The sequence below is a fragment of the Mesoplodon mirus genome (genome assembly GCF_964341445.2).
Source record: "Mesoplodon mirus genome assembly, chromosome: 3".
In the NCBI taxonomy this organism is placed as follows: Eukaryota; Metazoa; Chordata; class Mammalia; order Artiodactyla; family Ziphiidae; genus Mesoplodon; species Mesoplodon mirus.
In genome coordinates this window covers 152,833,360-152,851,363 of record NC_138978.1, presented here as the reverse complement: position 1 = coordinate 152,851,363, position 18,004 = coordinate 152,833,360, and the positions used below count along the sequence as shown (strand labels likewise).

The 18,004-nt window shown below is 50.1% G+C and overlaps 1 protein-coding gene across 1 annotated transcript; it reads left to right on the top strand.

The window, feature by feature from the left end:
• The first annotated feature begins 2,793 nt into the window (after window positions 1–2,793).
• PRELP (proline and arginine rich end leucine rich repeat protein) lies at window positions 2,794–17,414 on the top strand. Its single transcript, XM_082613239.1, has 3 exons — window positions 2,794–2,927; window positions 11,220–12,205; window positions 14,733–17,414. The coding sequence occupies exons 2-3, from the start codon at window positions 11,236–11,238 to the stop codon at window positions 14,906–14,908; spliced, it is 1,146 nt and encodes a 381-aa protein (XP_082469365.1). The 5' UTR covers window positions 2,794–2,927; window positions 11,220–11,235; the 3' UTR covers window positions 14,909–17,414.
• Window positions 17,415–18,004: the final 590 nt, after the last annotated feature.

Sequence of the window (18,004 nt, the reverse complement as noted above, 5' to 3'; positions counted from 1 at the left end):
TGAGGTGGAGTTTTCCACTGTCCCGGTGACAAGAGTGCTCAGATTCAGAAACTAAGTTAAATTATAGAAGAAAGTTTAAATTGTAAAATAATTTAACTACTTAGTCAGTAGACTTCAATTGATACCTGCCACACACAGATGAGAAAACTGAGGCTCAGAGAGGGCAAATCAGTAGCCCAAGGCCACCTAGTTAGCATGGAAAGGAGGTAGAGCCAGAACTGGACCCAAGTTTGTGAGACTCCAAGCCCAACACTGCTTACCTTAAAAATGGGTCAGGAGGGGGCAACAAGCCCCAATGTCCGTCAGGAGGGGTGGCTCAGACAAATATGGGGCAGAGAGTGAGAGAGAGCCTTATGCACCAATATGGAGTGATCATCAAGATATCCCACTGAGTAAAAATAAAAGTGCATAGTTGCTTGAACCTATTGCTTGTATGTGCATTAAGTTAAATCTGGCAGCACGCAAGAAACTGGTATGCCGGTTGTGTCCTGAAGGAAACTGGGTTACGGGGAAACAGGTAGAGGGAGACGACTTTTCCCTCGTGCAATCTTTTGTACCTTTTGGATTTTGAATCAAGAGAAGGTATTAGCTTTTCATATTTTCACAATACTAACATTTTTTAAAAAGAGATCGGGGGGCTTCCCTGGTGGCGCAGTGGTTAAAAATCCGCCTGTCAATGCAGGGGACACGGGTTTGAGCCCTGGTCTGGGAAGATCCCACATGCCGCGGAGCGGCTGGGCCCGTGAGCCATGGCCGCTGAGCCTGCGCTCCGCAACAAGAGAGGCCGCGACGGTGAGAGGCCCGCGCACCGCGATGAAGAGTGGCCCCTGCTCGCTGCAACTAGAGATAGCCCATGCACAGAATGAAGACCCAACACAGCCATAAATCAAAAAAAAATTTCTTTAAAGAGATCGACAGAGAATTTCCTTGTTCAACCCTCTTTAATGTGATGACACAGACTCCTACTGAGCACCCAGGCTGTGCCAAGCCTCAGTGGGTGGGTGCTGCGGGTTATACCATAAGCCTCTACCCACCAGAAGCCACTCACCCCAGGCGACCCAGACCCCCAAGCTGGCTGAGGGGTACGTTACCACAAGACTCCCACAGCTCCTCCCTGTTGCGCATTTGCCCGGACCCCCAGCCACCCGAGGCTGTGAGCCTCAGTTTGTGAGGGGTGAGGGTCTGACCCAGATCCAGCCTCTGTGGGCCTGTTGACCACGGGGCAGTTGAGCCCAGACTGCTCAGGGCCACACCTCTCCTTCCTGGCAGAGTCTCCAGACAGGGCAGTGGGAAGGTGCGGAGCCTGAGCTGCCTCCCTGTGGGAAGGATCATAGACAATCGTGCCCTTTCTTCTCTTGCTTTAAGCACTCACTGCTTGTAATCAAGCAGCAGTTACTGTGCAGATCAAATAAGCAGGGAGCCCCCGAGATGGGATTTCAACCTGGGTGGGAAGTGTGAGCAGGTCCTGACTCTCTGGAAATGTAGCTGTAATCCACCACATGGGAGAGCCACCTCCCCACTGCCTCACCTTCCCTGCACTTTCCTGTCCCCACATTCCGCCTCCTAGCTCCATCCTAGGAGTGGGCAACTGCAGCAGCAACCCAGGTATCTTGACTTCCCACCACCTTTCCCAGCCTTCACCTCATATTGTCCTTGACACACCAAAAAGAGACAAATACCTCCCTTGGGGTGAAGCTACACCCATTGGTGTCCCCGAGACTCCGGGAAGGGAAGCTCTCTCTGGAGGAGCCACCTCTTTCTGGAGGAGGCTAAGGGTCTGGCTATATGAAGCCAGTGAATCGCAAAACGCTCTCCCAGCCAATGCTTCCAGTGAAGCAGCTTCCCAGGGACCTGATGATAGAAAAAGTAAACATCATCAAGTTTTCTAAGTAATCAGCTGAAGTGGCAGGAAGTTTCGATGGGCTGTTACTTAACACTTAGCTACAAGTGTGCTGCAGTTTTTTAACTGAGGAGAATTGTTAGAGGTAATGGTCTTACTTGAATGGGTCTTCTGGGATGACATGGACAGGGGACGTTTGGGTTTCCTCATGTACTTTGTGTGATGACCATACAGCCTTCAACTCTCTCCTGCGTGTGATATACATGGAGAAGCTGAAAGAAGACACTGACGTTGTTCACACGGAGAGTGACTTCAAGTCTTACATAAAATCTTTATTCTGCCTTTACCTCTGCAGTGTGATCCCAGGCCAGACTTTTCCCTCTCTGGTCCTCAGAGCATCCTGGCAGCCAAACCAAGGCTGTCTCTTGTGCTAATTCACACGCAGCAAGACTCCATTCCCTTAGCCACCTCCTAGACAAGGTGACCCAGGGAAGGATTGTCGCTGCTCAGAGGACACAGCCCACACCCCTCACATTTGGGAATGTAACAGCAGGGGAGTGAGGGGCGATAGAAGAAAGGCAATTGTTAGGAGGAGGAATGAAAGAATCTGGCGCTTTTCATTCCTTTTCCTCTGTTAATTTGGCCTGTTTTCCAAACATGGGTCAAACAATCTCCCTCCCAGAAGCAGCAACAGCAGAAGGAAATGTTATTAAAAACGGGTCCGTTAGTGAGCATGGTGTGTGGATGAAGTCTTTGGGAGTTTTGGCTGCTAAATAAAGACTTTATTGTTGTCATTCCTCCTTTCCCAAGCTCCCTCCCTCTCTCCTCTCCACCCTCCCTTCTCCCCTCCCTTCCTCACTCCTCCCCTCTCTCCTTACAATTTGCCCGGCCCTCCCCCAACCTAACCTCCCCACCCCAATAGGATCCGGTGGAAGAAAAGCCAGGCAAACACAAGCAGGAACACACCACTGGGAGATCAGAACTTCTAGCTGGCTCTCTGCTGCCACAGCTCCACCAAAGGGCGGGGGGAAACGGAGGGAGCCTTGCCGACTAAACCCAGAGCTGAGAGGAGAGGCAGGTGGTGCAGGTAAGTCCAGTCTGGAGATGGGGAGGAAGGCTCCTGCCTCCAGCCAGTTTCTTCCTGCTCTATCCAAGCTAGGTTATTGATCTAGTCTGTATGCTCTCCTTCCTTCCTCCCTCCCTCCCTCCCTCCCTTCCTTCCTTCCTTCCTTCCACCAAATTCTTCTCCTTTTGAAGGAGCTCAAATTAGTCTTCCTCATTTCTTCTCCACCCTGTTCCTTCTCTGCATCATTCTGTACCCATGAATTTGCTTGTTGCAAAAGCTAAACTTTCTTGGTACAGATGTTTGTTGTAGCGCAGAGTTAGGCTGCACACAGTATTTCTACAGACCAAGTTCCCATAGAAACCCTACTCTAGAACCCATTTCTCTGCACCTTTCACGTTTTGTCACAGGCACACACACGTGTCACACAGAGGCTGCACTCTCACTCCACATGCACACCCACGAATACACACACAATGTGAAGGCATCCTGTCCATTCACCTCCACTCTTCTGCATTATGACATGCAGGGCTAGAGCACATAGTGATGAGACACTGGCAGGGACACACGCAGGCACGCGCGCACACACTGCATCTTGTCTCTTGCCCTCTCACACGCCTCCCCAACTGTAAGAGAAAAGAGAAAGTGTGTTTCCCCACTGAGATGGCAGAGCCAAAAGAAATCATGTGTCCTGAGTCCAGGCGGAGTAGGAAGGGGATGAACAACAGCAGGAGCTGGAAGGATTTCTTCGTCCTTTAGAACTTAATTGAGTGGGAGAGAGAAAAGCAGGTTTCCAACCTGCACGGTGTCTTCCTAGTAGCTCTGACTTTGGAGGTACTAATTCCCAGCTCTGGGGGCAATTCATTTCTTTTTTCTGCAGGCAGCTAGAAAAGATTTCTCTTTAAAGCCACTTCAAAATTATCCCACATTGGTAAGGGGTCCCTGTGGGAGAGGAAAAAAGACAGTAGCTCCTTAATCAGTCAGGGAGGGGAAAACTGAGGTGGCCACCTGAATGGGGCTTGCTTCCAAATAGGGTGGTCCCTCTCCATCTCCCCAACTCATTTCTCTTTGACGACACAGAGTGCTATCCCAAGGCAGGCAGGGCATGGGCTAGAGCAGGGTCTCCAAATATGGTTGATCTTCCAAATGCCCTGAGTGCAGGGGAGGGGGAGAGGGGCGCTTACTAAAAATCTAGATGTCTGGACCCCTTGCTCCAGACCCACTGGATCAAGACCCAGGAATCTATTGTTGTCTTAGGACTTGAGGGTCAGCTAGGGCTTGAGAACCTGAACCAGGGACCTGAAGGAGACCTGTGTGGAATTGAAGAGCCCAGGATTCTGGCAGTTAGCTGCGCAGAAGGGCTGTGTGGCTTCCTGGACGTGGACTGTCTGATGGAGGAGCTCCAGAGTATCCCAAGTGGGCCACCCTCTTTTGCAGAGTAGAAGCAAGCACCTGAGGGAACAGGGAAGACCTCCTGTGAGCTCTCACCCTCCCTTCTCCTTGTCAGCACTGACAGGTATGTCCTGGGGGAACATTCCAGAAAGAAAGTTCCCCCAAGATAGCTCCAAAGAGTTTATGTTTCCTCTTACCTGCTAATCTGCCTGCCCTGGGCCCCCAGGGGCATGCGTGGGGCTCCCCTCCATCCCTTCTAGATCCCCCCCTCCCCTGCCCCACAGCTGTCTGTTCTGACGGGCTCACCCTATTTATTGGGCCTGTGGGAGAATCTGGAAGGGGCAGAAAAGCCAGGTGCAACAGGTTGGGATGGGAAGTCATGGGTCACAGTGGGACTCCACAGCCTGCTGAGGACAGGAGAGTGCACCGTCCCTGGTCAGCATCCCCTCACCTGCTTCAGAAAGGCTAGGGGTGGGGGTTACTGAATTGGAGGCACAGAGTAAACGTTCCCCGAATGGCCGGGGGCATCTGTGTTCTCTCTAATTTGTTGGTTCTGAGACCCAACTGTGGTCTCACAGGCCCCAAAGAGGAGGAAATTGCTCTGTGTAGGAGAGCTGCAGGAAATCCCTGTGCCCACCTGCAAAGATCAGCCTTTCGGTGGAGGGCAGGGCTGTCCTCTGGCCAAGCTGGAGGGAAAGAGACCCCATTACTTTGAAACAATGTCAATAATAGCTTAACATTCACTGAGCACTCACTTTTCACACATTTCCTCACTTAACCTTCAAAATAATCTGATAAGAAGGTGTTAGTATGCCCATTTTACAGATGAGGAAACTGAAGCTTAGTAGAGGAAAGAGATTTCTCAAGAGTACCCAGCTAAACAGCTGAAGAGTTGTAGGGTTGAGACCCACATCTACAAGCGCCCAGTGCATCAGACAGATTCTTGTATGCTTTTTTCAGGGCTTGGAGATGATAGGGGATGGAGGCAGAGAGAAGGATATGGTGAGGTGACAGGCTGTCAGAGGACTAGAGCCATTCTCACGCTTGTTTCTTCCCCAGGCCCTTGGAATGGAAAACTTGCTCTTCTGGACTAGTGGCCTGAGGCCAAAAAACCACTGTGTTTACACTTTGCCTGGTGGTAGACACTGGGGAGACAGATTGTCTCTCCATAATAGTGTTCTATTGATTTTTAGCACTTTCTGATCTGTTGCACATTTTAAAGTTGCTTATCACACTTACTTCTGAAAACAACTGGATGAGGAAGATAGGGATAGGGAAGACTTCATTATCTCCATTTTACAGATAAGGAAACTGAGGCGAGAACAGGGTCACGCCACTAGGTCGAGGTAGACAGGGCTGTGACCCCACGTCCCCTGTCTAATATGCACCGTGATGCGCTCCCTGCCTCTGCCCCAATCAGGCTCACCCTTACTCTGATTTCACTCCCCAGGAAAGGGACAGTGCATCAGTGATGTGCTGAATTTATCATGCCTCCATGTCAACCCTTTCCTTACCTCAGGACCCCACAAGCCCTACTTGGAGGCCTTGGAAGAGTCTCAGGCAGCCTGGCTGGGGCTGCCTCACTCCTCTGCTAACAGCTGATCAGAGACCACCTGATTCACCTAGCTTCCAACTCTCTTCTGGGCTTCGGGAAGAGATAAAGGGAACAGGATGGCTTTCAGAAGTCTGAGTTTAGGACAGAAGGAAGGGAACAAAGAAAGAGGGTCATCCCAATGTCCATGGGTGTGTCCAGGGGCAACCCCATCCTCCATGGTAGGGTCACTGTCTGTGTTAAGCCATGGAGGCTCAGGGGTGACAAGCTAGATGGGAAATCTGACAAGAAAGAAGAACACCAGGAAGTAACGTGGAGTCATCCTTCTTTAACCTGGGGAGACACACCCAACCTCACTCCCAGCCCAGCCCCAATCCTAGACTCTCTCCATACAAAGCCAATTACCCGTAAACTTGCCCTAATGACTTGGCAAACCCATGTGGACCTCAACCCTGCCCCCAGTCCTGAGGCTAAACATTACAAGGGTCCTGGGAGTTTGAACCTTAAATGAATGAATTTATGAGCTAAGCAGGGACAGGGCTATCTCACTTTAAAAATCAGAGTCTCTCGGACTTCCCTGGTGGTCCAGAGGTTGACACTGTGCTCCCGGTGCAGAGGGCATGGGCTCAGTCCCTGGTTGGGGAACTAAGATCCCATGTCCCACACAGCACGGCCTAAAAAAAATAAATAAATAGGTCAGAGTCTCTCTAGAGAATATGCTCTTTTATAAACAAATAAATGAATAAATGAAACCACTGTCATCTGTAGAGATTTTATGCTCTACAACATGCCTTAATGTGTGTGATCTCATTTGATCCTCACACAGTTGAGGATCCTGGGGCTTGAGGAAGAGGTTCAGAGCCAGGATTCAAGCCCAAATCTCTAATACTTGGAACTGAAATTTGAATTTAAAATTCTCTTAGAAAATGTTCTTAGGGCTTCCCTGGTGGCACAGTGGTTAAGAATCCACCTGCCAGTGCAGGGGACATGGGTTCGAGCCCTGGTCCGGGAAGATCCCACATGCCGCGGAGCAACTAAGCCCGCGAGCCACAACTACTGAGCCCGTGTGCCTAGAGCCCGTGCTCCGCAACAAGAGAAGCCACCGCAATGAGAAGCCCGCGCACCGCAACGAAGAGCAGCCCCCGCTCGCCACAACTAGAGAAAGCCTGCGTGCAGCAACGAGGACCCAACGCAGCCAAAAGATAAATAAATAAATTTATTAAAAAGAAAAAAAGAAAATGTGCTTAAATGAGGGAGTGAATTTGGGGTTGGTCAAAGCAATTGCTTTCCCCGCACAAACGAGCAGCTTTTTGAGAACCAGTGCTGGTGAACAGGCTGCAGGAGGAGGTCAGTGGTTCTAGGTGGACCACATGTGTTCATTGAGCAAGCAGTGAGCACAGCCTGGCAGAAAGCTGGGAGGCGTGCTTGCAAAGGCATACGAAATTTAAAACTCACACACACTTACAACACAGCCTAAGGCACTGTTATGACTGGACAGAAGGTTCTGGAAGACAGGAACATAAGAAGGTGTGACTCTGGGCTTTGTGAGGAAGACTATGGCTCCTCTTGGAGTCCAAGGACCTCCAGTCTGTCACAAATTCTGGTTTGGAGACTTAGACTCTGGGGGCTGCCCAGGCTCCGGCAGGACGGGGCACTGCCTGATGAGAAAAGCCTTAGAAATGAGCACTATTTCCTAAAGAAGGAAGTGTGTGCACGTGCGAACACACACACACACACACACACACACACAGAATGGTTCAGCCACCGGCTAAGAGAAAGGGAATTGAACAGATCCAATTTCTCCATGGAACAGGCCCAGGAGCTTCTCCTTGGGAATCTCCTCTCAGCTCTGAGAGGAGCTTGGCCAGCCCCAGAGGTCTAGAGTGTAGAAGGGTCAGAGGACCCATGGGAAGATAAGAGAAGTTCCCAAAAGGTCTGGCATAGGAGGTGGGGATGAGGAAGTCCTGTGTTCACGTGGATGGAAGGAGTGGGGGGCAGCCCTGCCAGGTGGAGCTGTGACTAACCTGTGATTCTGTCACCCCTGACAATGAGGCCAAGTGCTGCCCAGGCCCTGAACTGCCAAGAAACACCCCTGGGCGAGGGCCAGCTGCCTGAGTCACAGTGCCTCACAGAGCAGGCTTCCACTCTGGACGAGCTTTACTTGCTTCCCTCAGGGCCCAGTACCAGGTAGATGCTCTTGGTGACGAAGGCAGTGCAGGGAAAGAGGGCCCAGCCAGCCTGGGAAGCCTCCCCAGGGCAGGGCTTCTCACACCACGAGAGATCTCCTGCTTATTGTCAGGCTTCTGGGGGATAAGGAAATAAAAAACGCCAAAGCAAAAATACTCAAGGTCACAAAAATTGGGGCTCTTAAAATGTTTGGTTTTAGTACACTAATGTTTTAACCACCTGTTTAAAATCTATGTGCAATATGGTTGTGCTATTTTCAAGAAAATAACTTGTAACATATTAATTCATGGTTTACCAGTTACAAGTGGTGTGGGGTCCGGCAACAAGACTCAAGTTTAGTTTTACAATGAATGTCTTTTCCTCTCAGTCCTTTTGGTGTATCCCCAAGACTGTTACATCCTCAGCTGGAGATAAAGACAAGAATCTAACTGGAAGGTCCTTTGTGATGGGAGGCCCAGGGGACATGGTACTCCGGGACCCCTTGGAGAGGTCTGCCTGGGAAGAGACCACCTTAGAGGGAGGTGAAGAAGTAACAGAAGCTGCAGGGCAGTCTCCTCCCTCCTCCCTCCTCATCTGTCTTCCTTCCTTCTTCCTCTCCTTCCTTCCCATACTCAGTTTCCTCTATGAGGACTCACTCATGCACACAGACGACAGGGGGGCGTGCGTTTTCTTATGTGTGTGGTGCGGGGAGAGGAGTGGTGTGTGTGTGAGAGTGTGCAGGCTGGGTGTCCAGGGGGCATGTGTGAAAGGTGTGGGGAGACGCCCTCTGTCCCTCCAGGGTGGGCTCTGCCCTCTTTCCTGTTTCTTGTCTCATTCAGCTCCTCCCGAGCATCGGACTCAGGACTAAGTAGCTGGTGAGGGGCTTCTATCATCTTCCTTTGAGCAAAGCCAGCAGGAAGCCGGCACTGGGTCACACAAGGAAAGATGTGGGCTCCAAGGAAAGAGAGGGGAAGCCTGGAAGAGAGGCTTCACAGGGTCCAGATGCAGCTGGAGATACACTCCAGCCCACTCTCTTGCAGGGCACCCCAAGGAACCTGCATCTCCAATGTGTCCCAGACCCCAGGAAGGAGAGGCACAGACCACCACAACTGTGAAGCAGCAGCAAGGAGGGACATTGGAAGCAATGTGGAAACAGAGACCCTGGAGGGAGACCAGAGGGGCTGTCACAGGGATGATGGCCCTGGGAGGGGAAAGTACAGGTAACCCAGCCAGGCCAGGGGAGCAAGTCTATGGGAGAAGCCAATTTCCATCTGCAGACTTGGGTCTACTGCAATTTCCCCAGCTTAATTCAACTCAAACTACATGGCCCTGTCTGAGGTGTCATCAGGACCAAGGGGAAGGGCAACCCGAAAACATCCTTTAGCAACCTATTCCACTATGTCTCTGAGGCAGGAAGTTCTTCTTTATATCCCACCTCAATCCCATCAACTCCAATGGATATGGAAAGTAGCAATACCAGGTCAGAAGAAGTGACTCCACAGCCTTTTTTTTTTTTTTTTTTTTTTTTGCGGTACGCGGGCCTCTCACTGTTGTGGCTTCTCCCGTTGCGGAGCACAGGCTCCGGACGCGCAGGCTCAGCGGCCATGGCTCACGGGCCCAGCCACTCTGCGGCATGTGGGATCTCCCTGGACCGGGGCATGAGCCCGCATCCCCTGCATCAGCAGGCGGACTCTCAACCACTGAGCCACTAGGGAAGCCCCACAGCCTTTTTTTTTTAATTGAAATATAGTTGATGTACAATATTATAAGTTACAGGTGTACAATACAGTGATTCACAATTTTTAAAGGTTATACTCCATTTATAGTTATTATAAAATATTGGCTATATTCTGCGTTTTGTACAATATATCCTACTTTATTTTATACATAATAGTTTATACCTCTTAATCCCCTACCTCTGTATTGCCCCTTCCTGCTTCTCTCTCCCCGCTAGTAACCACTAGTTTGTTCTATATACCTATGAGTCTGCTTCCTTTTTGTTATATTCACTAGTTTGTTGTATTCCCCATAGCTTTCAGTTCCTTCCTTGTTTATTTCCCCAGGAGCCTCCACATCCAGGGAGAAATTCTTGGTGTGTATCCTGCTGGCAAAGACCAGCGTTCTCTGAGCTGAGCACTGGGGGTGAGGGGCGATCAAGGGCAGACACAAGAGTATCTGCAGCACTTCCTTCCCAAGAGCTCTGTGAGCCATGGAGAACTGGGGTTTTGTCCTGGATCTGCTATTACATAGCTTCCTGGCCTTCACAAGCTACTTCTTTCCTCCAGCACTCAATTTTTATAAATAGTCAAGTCTGGACTTGATTGGTGGATTTCAAAACATTTTTAGCAATGCAACTTTTCTTTTCAAATGAATGCTTTGGCTAAACCTCAATATACCTAACAGATTAAAAAAACACAGAGTGGGCTTCCCTGGTGGCGCAGTGGTTTAGAGTCCGCCTGCTGATGCAGGGGACACGGGTTTGTGCCCTGGTCCGGGAAGATCCCACATGCCGCGGAGCGGCTGGGCCCGTGAGCCATGGCCGCTGAGCCTGCATGTCTGGAGCCTGTGCACCGCAACGGGAGGGGCCGCAACAGTGAGAGGCCCGCATACCGAAAAAAAATTTTTTTTAAATAAAAAAACACAGAGCTGCTCAGGTTGGCATAGGGGTGGGTTGGGGGTACCCCAGGGCCATCCCCTTGGTCTCCCTCTCTGAGGAGGACCCCACAGAAATGGGGGCACAGTTTGAAAACCACCGAGTTATGGGATCTGTAAGGACCCTGCAGATGTAACACGCCAGGACTCTATGGCTCACATATTCTAACATCTCTCCTATAAGGGGAGTATAAGTAGAGGGATGGTTTTCTCATGATGCAAATGGGGAGACCGAGGGCTAGAGAGGTTAAGGGTCTTCTCCAGGAAACCCCGGGACTCCTGATTCACAGCCCAATGTGCTTTCTGCCAGAATGGCTCACACTCTCCAGAGCAGGCTTAACATATTCAGTGGCTAGGCCTCTGGGAGAGGCATCCAGACCCTCCAGCCCTGGTTACTTTCTCACCTGCTGGATACAGGCAAACAAGGAGATGCTTCCACAGGTCCCTCCCACAGCTGCCCCTGGAGCCCATCCTGACCAACTCTAGCTGCAAAGACATGTCCTCTCATTACTGAGGCCCAGTAGGCTGATGACTTCCTGTATTCCTCCCCACAGGGGCGTCACCTGGATCATGAGGTCATCCCTCTGCTGGCTTCTCCCACTTCTCCTCCTCTTGGCCTCAGAGGCCCAAGGCCAACCAACAAGACGACCAAGACCCAGACCAAGGCCCCAGACCAGACCCAGACTCAGGCCCACACCCAGCTTTCCTCAGCCCCATGAGCCAGCGGAGCCTACAGACCTGCCTCCTCCCCTCCCACCAGGCCCTCCGTCTATCTTCCCTGACTGTCCCCGGGAGTGTTACTGCCCCCCTGATTTCCCATCTGCCCTCTACTGTGACAGCCGCAATCTTCGAAAGGTCCCTCTCATCCCATCCCGCATCCATTACCTCTATCTCCAGAACAACTTCATAACTGAGCTCCCAGTGGAGTCCTTCAAGAACGCCACGGGCCTGAGGTGGATCAACCTGGACAACAACCGAATTCGCAAGGTGGACAAGAAAGTGCTCGAGAAACTACCCAGCCTGGTGTTCCTCTACATGGAAAAGAACCACCTTGAAGAGGTGCCCTCCGCTCTGCCCCAGAGCTTGGAGCAGCTGAGGCTAAGCCAGAACCATATCTCCAGAATCCCACCCGGCGTCTTCAGCAAGCTGGAGAAACTGCTGCTCCTGGATCTCCAACACAACAGGCTAAGCGACGGCGTCTTCAAGCCCGACACCTTCCAGGGCCTTAAAAACCTCATGCAGCTCAACCTGGCCCACAACATCTTGAGAAAGATGCCACCCAAGATCCCCGTGGCCATTCACCAGCTCTACCTGGACAGCAACAAAATCGAGACCATCCCCAGCGGATACTTCAAGGGCTTCCCCAACCTGGCCTTCATTCGCCTCAACTACAACAAGCTCTCAGACAGGGGCCTCCCCCAAAACTCCTTTAACATCTCCAACCTCCTCGTGCTCCACCTGTCACACAACAAGATCAGCAATGTGCCTGCCATCAGCAACAAGCTGGAGCACCTGTACCTCAACAACAACAGCATTGAGCGTGAGTGGGGGCAGGGCTGGGCTGCAGCCACTGCGGGGGGAGCTGGAGTCTCTTCTGCCTCAACACTTTCTCATGAGCCTCATGGTGGGGGGTGCAAAAAGCACCCAATGGGGCCCTGGTCTTCGAACCTTGGTCTTTCCACTTACTATCTATGTGACCTTAAAAGGATATCTGACCTCTCTGGGACGTTTCCTCATTTGTAAAATGAGAATGGCACAAAGCTGACATGAAGATTTAATAGTGTAATATGGATAAAGTGCCCAGAATACCATGCTTGGAGGGTAATAGTTTTTCTCCCTCCACTCCTTCCCATCAGCCCCAGCTCCTTTGCCCTCCAGACCTATAGGTAAGGTAGACATGGACTATAGCCCTGGACATTCTCCTAAAAGCAGAATGGTGACATTTAAATGTTGACTCTGAAATGTCCTGGGCCTGTCCACTGCAGAAACTGGCAGCTGTGAGGAAAGAGGCTTCTTCCCAAGCCTAAGCCTAGGTTTCACAGAGTGTAAAAAGCATACACAGAGAGGCAACTATATACTCAGAGTATACAACTGGTAAAAATGTGCAGCCAGAAGAACATGTCCATACGCAGGTGCTTTCTGAATCTATCTGGAAGGCTGGAAGATTTAGTCATATAAGATAGTACACTTAAGGCAGAATTTGCCTAAGCTACATTTACAGGGTCCCGGGCTTGGGATAAAAAATTGCAGGCCAGAAAAGAGGCTCGAAGTCACAGTTTTACTTCAATCAAAAATGTCAGGTCTGAGTAGAGCATCATCAGAACAGTTTGAAAACAAAAGAGAGAATATTATCTGGTCCGTGGACAAAATCAGGCCACATTCACACAAGGAATGCAGCAGCTGTGTGGATAAAGGACATCACGAGGAAAGAGAAGCACTCCTAAAATAATATTAGGAATCCTTAGTTTTCAAGCCAAAGGATGAGAGGGGGATTTTTGAATTTCTATAATAGTGAAACAAGCAGGTGGGAGAACAGGCTTATTCACTCATCTGAGATAATTACACAAAGGTAGGGGAAGGCTTCTTAAAGTCTTGTAAGAAACAAATTCAGGAAAAGGGAAAACTACTGTCTAATTTTACCCTGCAGGTAGCAAACTAATGGAACACATTACCCCCAGGAGGCTGTATAGGCCACAAATCTAGACAGAAAGGATACCTTGATTAATACATGGCTGACAAGTTTCTACCACACTGTGGAAGAACAGGCTGAGGAGTGGGGGTGGGGGTGGGGGAGTGTATTATCCAGCCTTCTGAGGTTGAAGACAGAAAGATCACACCCACTCTCACCATTTCACAGATTTGAGAACTGAGCATCAGGGTGGTAAAGTCCAAAGTCACAAAGGTCATAGGAAGAAAATCCATCTATGTCAGGGCTATTTCTGCTACTCCAGTGTTGAAGAGAGAAGAAAGGGGAGAGAGGGAAGACGAGGAAGAGGAAGGAGGAGATGAAGAGCAACCACAACAGCAACCCACAGAAGATAAAAGAAGCAAGGCTTAGGGAGAATAAAAAGCTCCATTTAGAAGATGACATCCCTCATGTCATCTAATAAGAGGTGAAGGAGAAAATGGAAACTCATTTTCCGTTTGGAAGCCTACCACAATTTGGCCATAACTTACCTTTCCAGCTTACTTTCTCCAGAATCAGTAATCAACTTCAGAATCAACCGATTCGTCATATCCTAGGGCCCCATGCCCTTCCCAGGCCCCCTTTCCTCTTCCTGTCATCCCTATTTCAGTTAATGTAACCATCTTCTGCTCATCCTCACGTCTCACATCCTGTTCACAGGAAAACCTCCAGAGTAACCCATCCACCTGCTGGCTTCAGATCTTGCTTCTCCCTATTGTTTCTCCACACTGTAGCCAGATTCATCTTTCTACAGTATAAACCTGATCATAGGACCCTTCCAGGTTTAACACTCCAGGACACTATGGTTCATATATCCCACCATCCATCTCATAACAACAGTCCTGCTCAGTGCCATTCCTCAGACTGGAAATCAAAGACCCCATCCTTAGTGAAATATTTGAAAGCCTACCATAACTGGTGGCCACAACTTACCTCTCCAGCTTAGTCTTCCTAGTATATCACATTGTACTATTTACTGGTCCCAAACTCTGCCATGAGCTTTTTGGCCTCCACAATATCATTCAAATAGGTCACAGCATCAGAACATCATCCCCAGGTCTCTACCTGCTGTAATCCTATCTTTGAAGGTTCAGCTGAAAGTTTACTTCCTCTGTGACTCTCCTGAGTAAATGTTCAATAACAATTGTTGATCAATTCCAACTTAATTTGTTTCACAAATGGGTAAACGGAGCCTGGAGGTTAGGGTCGACTCATTCATGGTCACACATTCCCAAGAACTGGTCAGCCAGTTCCAGAGAGGAAAACTCTAGAGTCCTTGTCCCCGTCTACCCTCTTCTTCCTCTTTGTCTTTGCCTCCAGCCCTGTCAGGCCTGACCCCCTGCCCATCTCTCCTGCTGACTTCTCCCCTTTTTCTCCATAGAAATCAATGGGACCCAGATTTGCCCCAACGATATAGTTGCCTTCCACGACTTCTCCTCGGATCTGGAGAATGTGCCACACCTCCGCTACCTGCGGCTGGATGGAAACTACCTGAAGCCGCCCATCCCACTGGACCTCATGATGTGCTTCCGCCTGCTGCAATCTGTGGTCATCTAGGCCTTACTCTGCCCCTGGAGCTCCTCTGGCCACACTTGAATGCAGTGGCCCAGGTGCCTCTGCCCACCATTTGTTTTCTCTGTCTCTTTTTCTTGCTCTCAGCTTTGCCTTTCCTATCCCACCCTCCTGAAGCAAGGACAAGCCACGTACTCTGCTGCCCCTGCAGCTTCTAGAGCAAGACTTCCAAAGGCTTGATTTGGTCCACCCAGCTCAAAGACACCCACTGCACATCCAAACTTCTGGCCCCAGAAGCACAGAGGTGTGTCTAAAGACTTCCTATTTTCTCTCTCCTCCTCCCCTCATCACTCCTGGGTAAGTCTGGGCTATGAACAGACATCTGGATCTTGTCCTGGCCAAAGCAAGCAGAAGATGGTCAGGGGCAGCCTAGAGGTGAGGTTTGGGAAGTCCTACTGGAAACTCCTCCGTGGTGGGCAGCTCTGGCCCAAAGAGGCTGAGAAACCCGTGTCTCCCTGGCCGAGGATCCCATCTTCCAAAACTGCTGCTCCACCACCCCATTCACTGGCACCAGACAATGCACCAGCTCTGTGCCAGCTCGTGTTCTGCGGAAAGGAAGTGCAAGGGAATGGCTGAGGGAGGGCAGAGGGTCAGAGATTCACACAAGGGCCTGCATCCGGCTGTCTCTTCATAGGGATGAGATGGGGCCCTCCTTCTCAGCACACAGCCTCCTGGCTGGTCCTCTCTGTTCCAAGAGTAAGAACAGGGAGAAATATTCCAGAAGAATGGCTCAAAAAACTAGGAATCAGCTGGTGGGAGAGGGGTGGGAGTCAGAGACCCAGGCTGGGCCCCGTGTGGGTGCAGATGGATCCTTCTGCCCCCTTGGCCACTCTGGATAAGAGGCCTGATGCCCTGGGGAACACGGCCTCCACAGTGGATCGTACAGAGCCACCAACCCCGCCCCGCCATCTGTTCTCTATCAGTGAGGATGGCCTAGTTCTTTCCACTCCCGGGAAGCAGTTCCGGAGAAACTGCTCAAGAAGGGGTGGCGCACCTGGAAATCTCCCAGAAGCCTCTTCCCCTTGTGCAGATTGGCCTCCCCTTCTAAGACAGACACAGCAGTGACACCTGGTGGCTGGTGCTGGCCACAGCTGGCTCCCGTGTTCCTGCTCATCTCTCTGGTGTGATTTTCCAAGATCAAGGAGTTGGCCTCAGGTTCCAACTTGGAGAGCCATGGGCGATGTGCATGGTCTCTCTCTCCTCTGGGATCTAAAGGGCACAAAGGTACGGAGGCCCCAAGGTGGGGGATCTGATTCCCATCATGAGTGAACACAAGTGGGAACCTTCAGGAAACCAGTTGAGGATACAGTTTGTTCCGATCTGCTCTTACCTTATGGGTCCCCTCTGCTCTCAGCTTTCATGTGGTACACCAAGGAGGTGGATAAGATACCCCTCCAAGGACCCTCTGGCGCTCATGTTCCTGTATGCAGCTCCATCCTTTAGACCATGTTCTAATGCAAGACGAGTCCTAAATATTATCCCTTTCCCTTGCAATAATTTATTCCCTGTGTGGACTGTCCTCCCCACAGAGTTCCCACCCCACCCTGTCTGGCCCAGGTGAGCAGTGCAACAGGCCTCTAAGGGAAGCCTGGGTTCCACAGGGCTGACTCAACTTCATCTTCCCCTTAACTCCCTCTAGGGGATGCTGACCCTCTATAGCCTCTGAGTGTATGTTGGTGGGGGTGGGAGCATATGTCCTAGAAATGAGTGGGATACAGTGCCCACTCCCAAGTGAGGTTGAAAAAAGTTCCAGAGATGTTTAAGAAATTGGATTAAGCTAGGTCCCTAACTTCAAGAAATTCCCATTATACTCTTATTTTTCCCTTTTGCTAATTTACAGAATATGGGCCCATTTCATTACAGCCTCCTTCCCCCATGCTCGCATACAACTGCTTCATTCTTCAAGGCTGCAGCTGGTTTCTTCGAGGCTGCAGCTGGTTTCTCCAAGGCTCCTGCTTTGAGTCAAGATATTATTGTGTCTGTAAGCAACCTGGTGCTATGGCCTGGATAAGCCCCTTCTGCACCTTATTCCCACCTTGCGTCCTCAGCCCCTCTGATGAGGCCCTCAGGGGAGCACAGCTCCTGGGGCTCCCCAGGGAGGAGGGGTCGTTCCCCAGCTCCTGCCAACCTGAAGTGTTTTGTTTCAACAGCAACAAAATCACCATCATCCTATTGCCGCATCTAGAATATTTCTGCTTCCTCCATTGCTCCCTGTATCTGTAAACCAGAGGAAATTAAATTGGCTTTACAGCACCACCCTCCCACATACAATGTGCTGTTTTCCCTTGGGCTTAAGGAAGCCCCCTCCTTCATATACAAGTTAATTCTCTCAGTGCTGCTGACGTATGAACATACAGGTGTGTAGGAAGGTGTGTGTATGTGTACTCTGTACATATATCTATTCTTTCTTGAAGACCATATTAACTTTGTGCAACAACTTTGACATTCCAGCACGCTTCACAGCAGAGAAAATAAAGTTATATGAAAAATATCCTGCTTGAACTTGACAATGTAAACAGAAGAGAATAGTACCTTAAAGTCACTTTGCCACCCCTCTCCCCCTGCCTCCCACCTTCCTTGCTCTGAGAAGACTGGTGGAGAAAGGATCCTATCCTTAAGAAGCTCTAGGAAAATGATTCCAAAAGTGTTTTTGGTGAATTTCCCCCAAACTCACAATTGTTACAAAAATAATCCCTGAAGTCAGACAAGAAATCTGACAGCTACATTTTAAGCCCAAATCTCCAAGTTCTTTTTAACCCGCAGATACCAAATTGTTGAGGTCTCCCAAATGCTCAGTACTGAAAGACACAAAACAGACACCATTCCTGACCAGGAAAAGCTAACAGACTACTTGAGGACAGGTAGTGTAAGATACACAAAACAATGGCAGAGGTGTATCAGCCAGCCACATCATCTGGAATGGTCTACACGCTATGCAGATGTTCACAGAAGGGCAAAAACAGGGTACCCTGGAATCTCTCTTCAGGTGGCAGGTTTGTTCCAGAACCAACCCTGTGATCCTCCCAGACTACACCATCTTCTTTTGAATGAAAACTGCTAGATGCTGTCCCACCCCTCCCA

What these genes read in the sequence shown, in the direction of transcription:
- PRELP (XM_082613239.1), top strand. Translation starts at nt 11,236, where the DNA reads ATGAGGTCATCCCTCTGCTGGCTTCTCCCACTTCTCCTCCTCTTGGCC. An exon ending in CAACAACAACAGCATTGAGC is followed by an intron (nt 12,206 to 14,732) that starts GTGAGTGGGGGC and finishes TTTTCTCCATAG; the next exon opens with AAATCAATGGGACCCAGATT.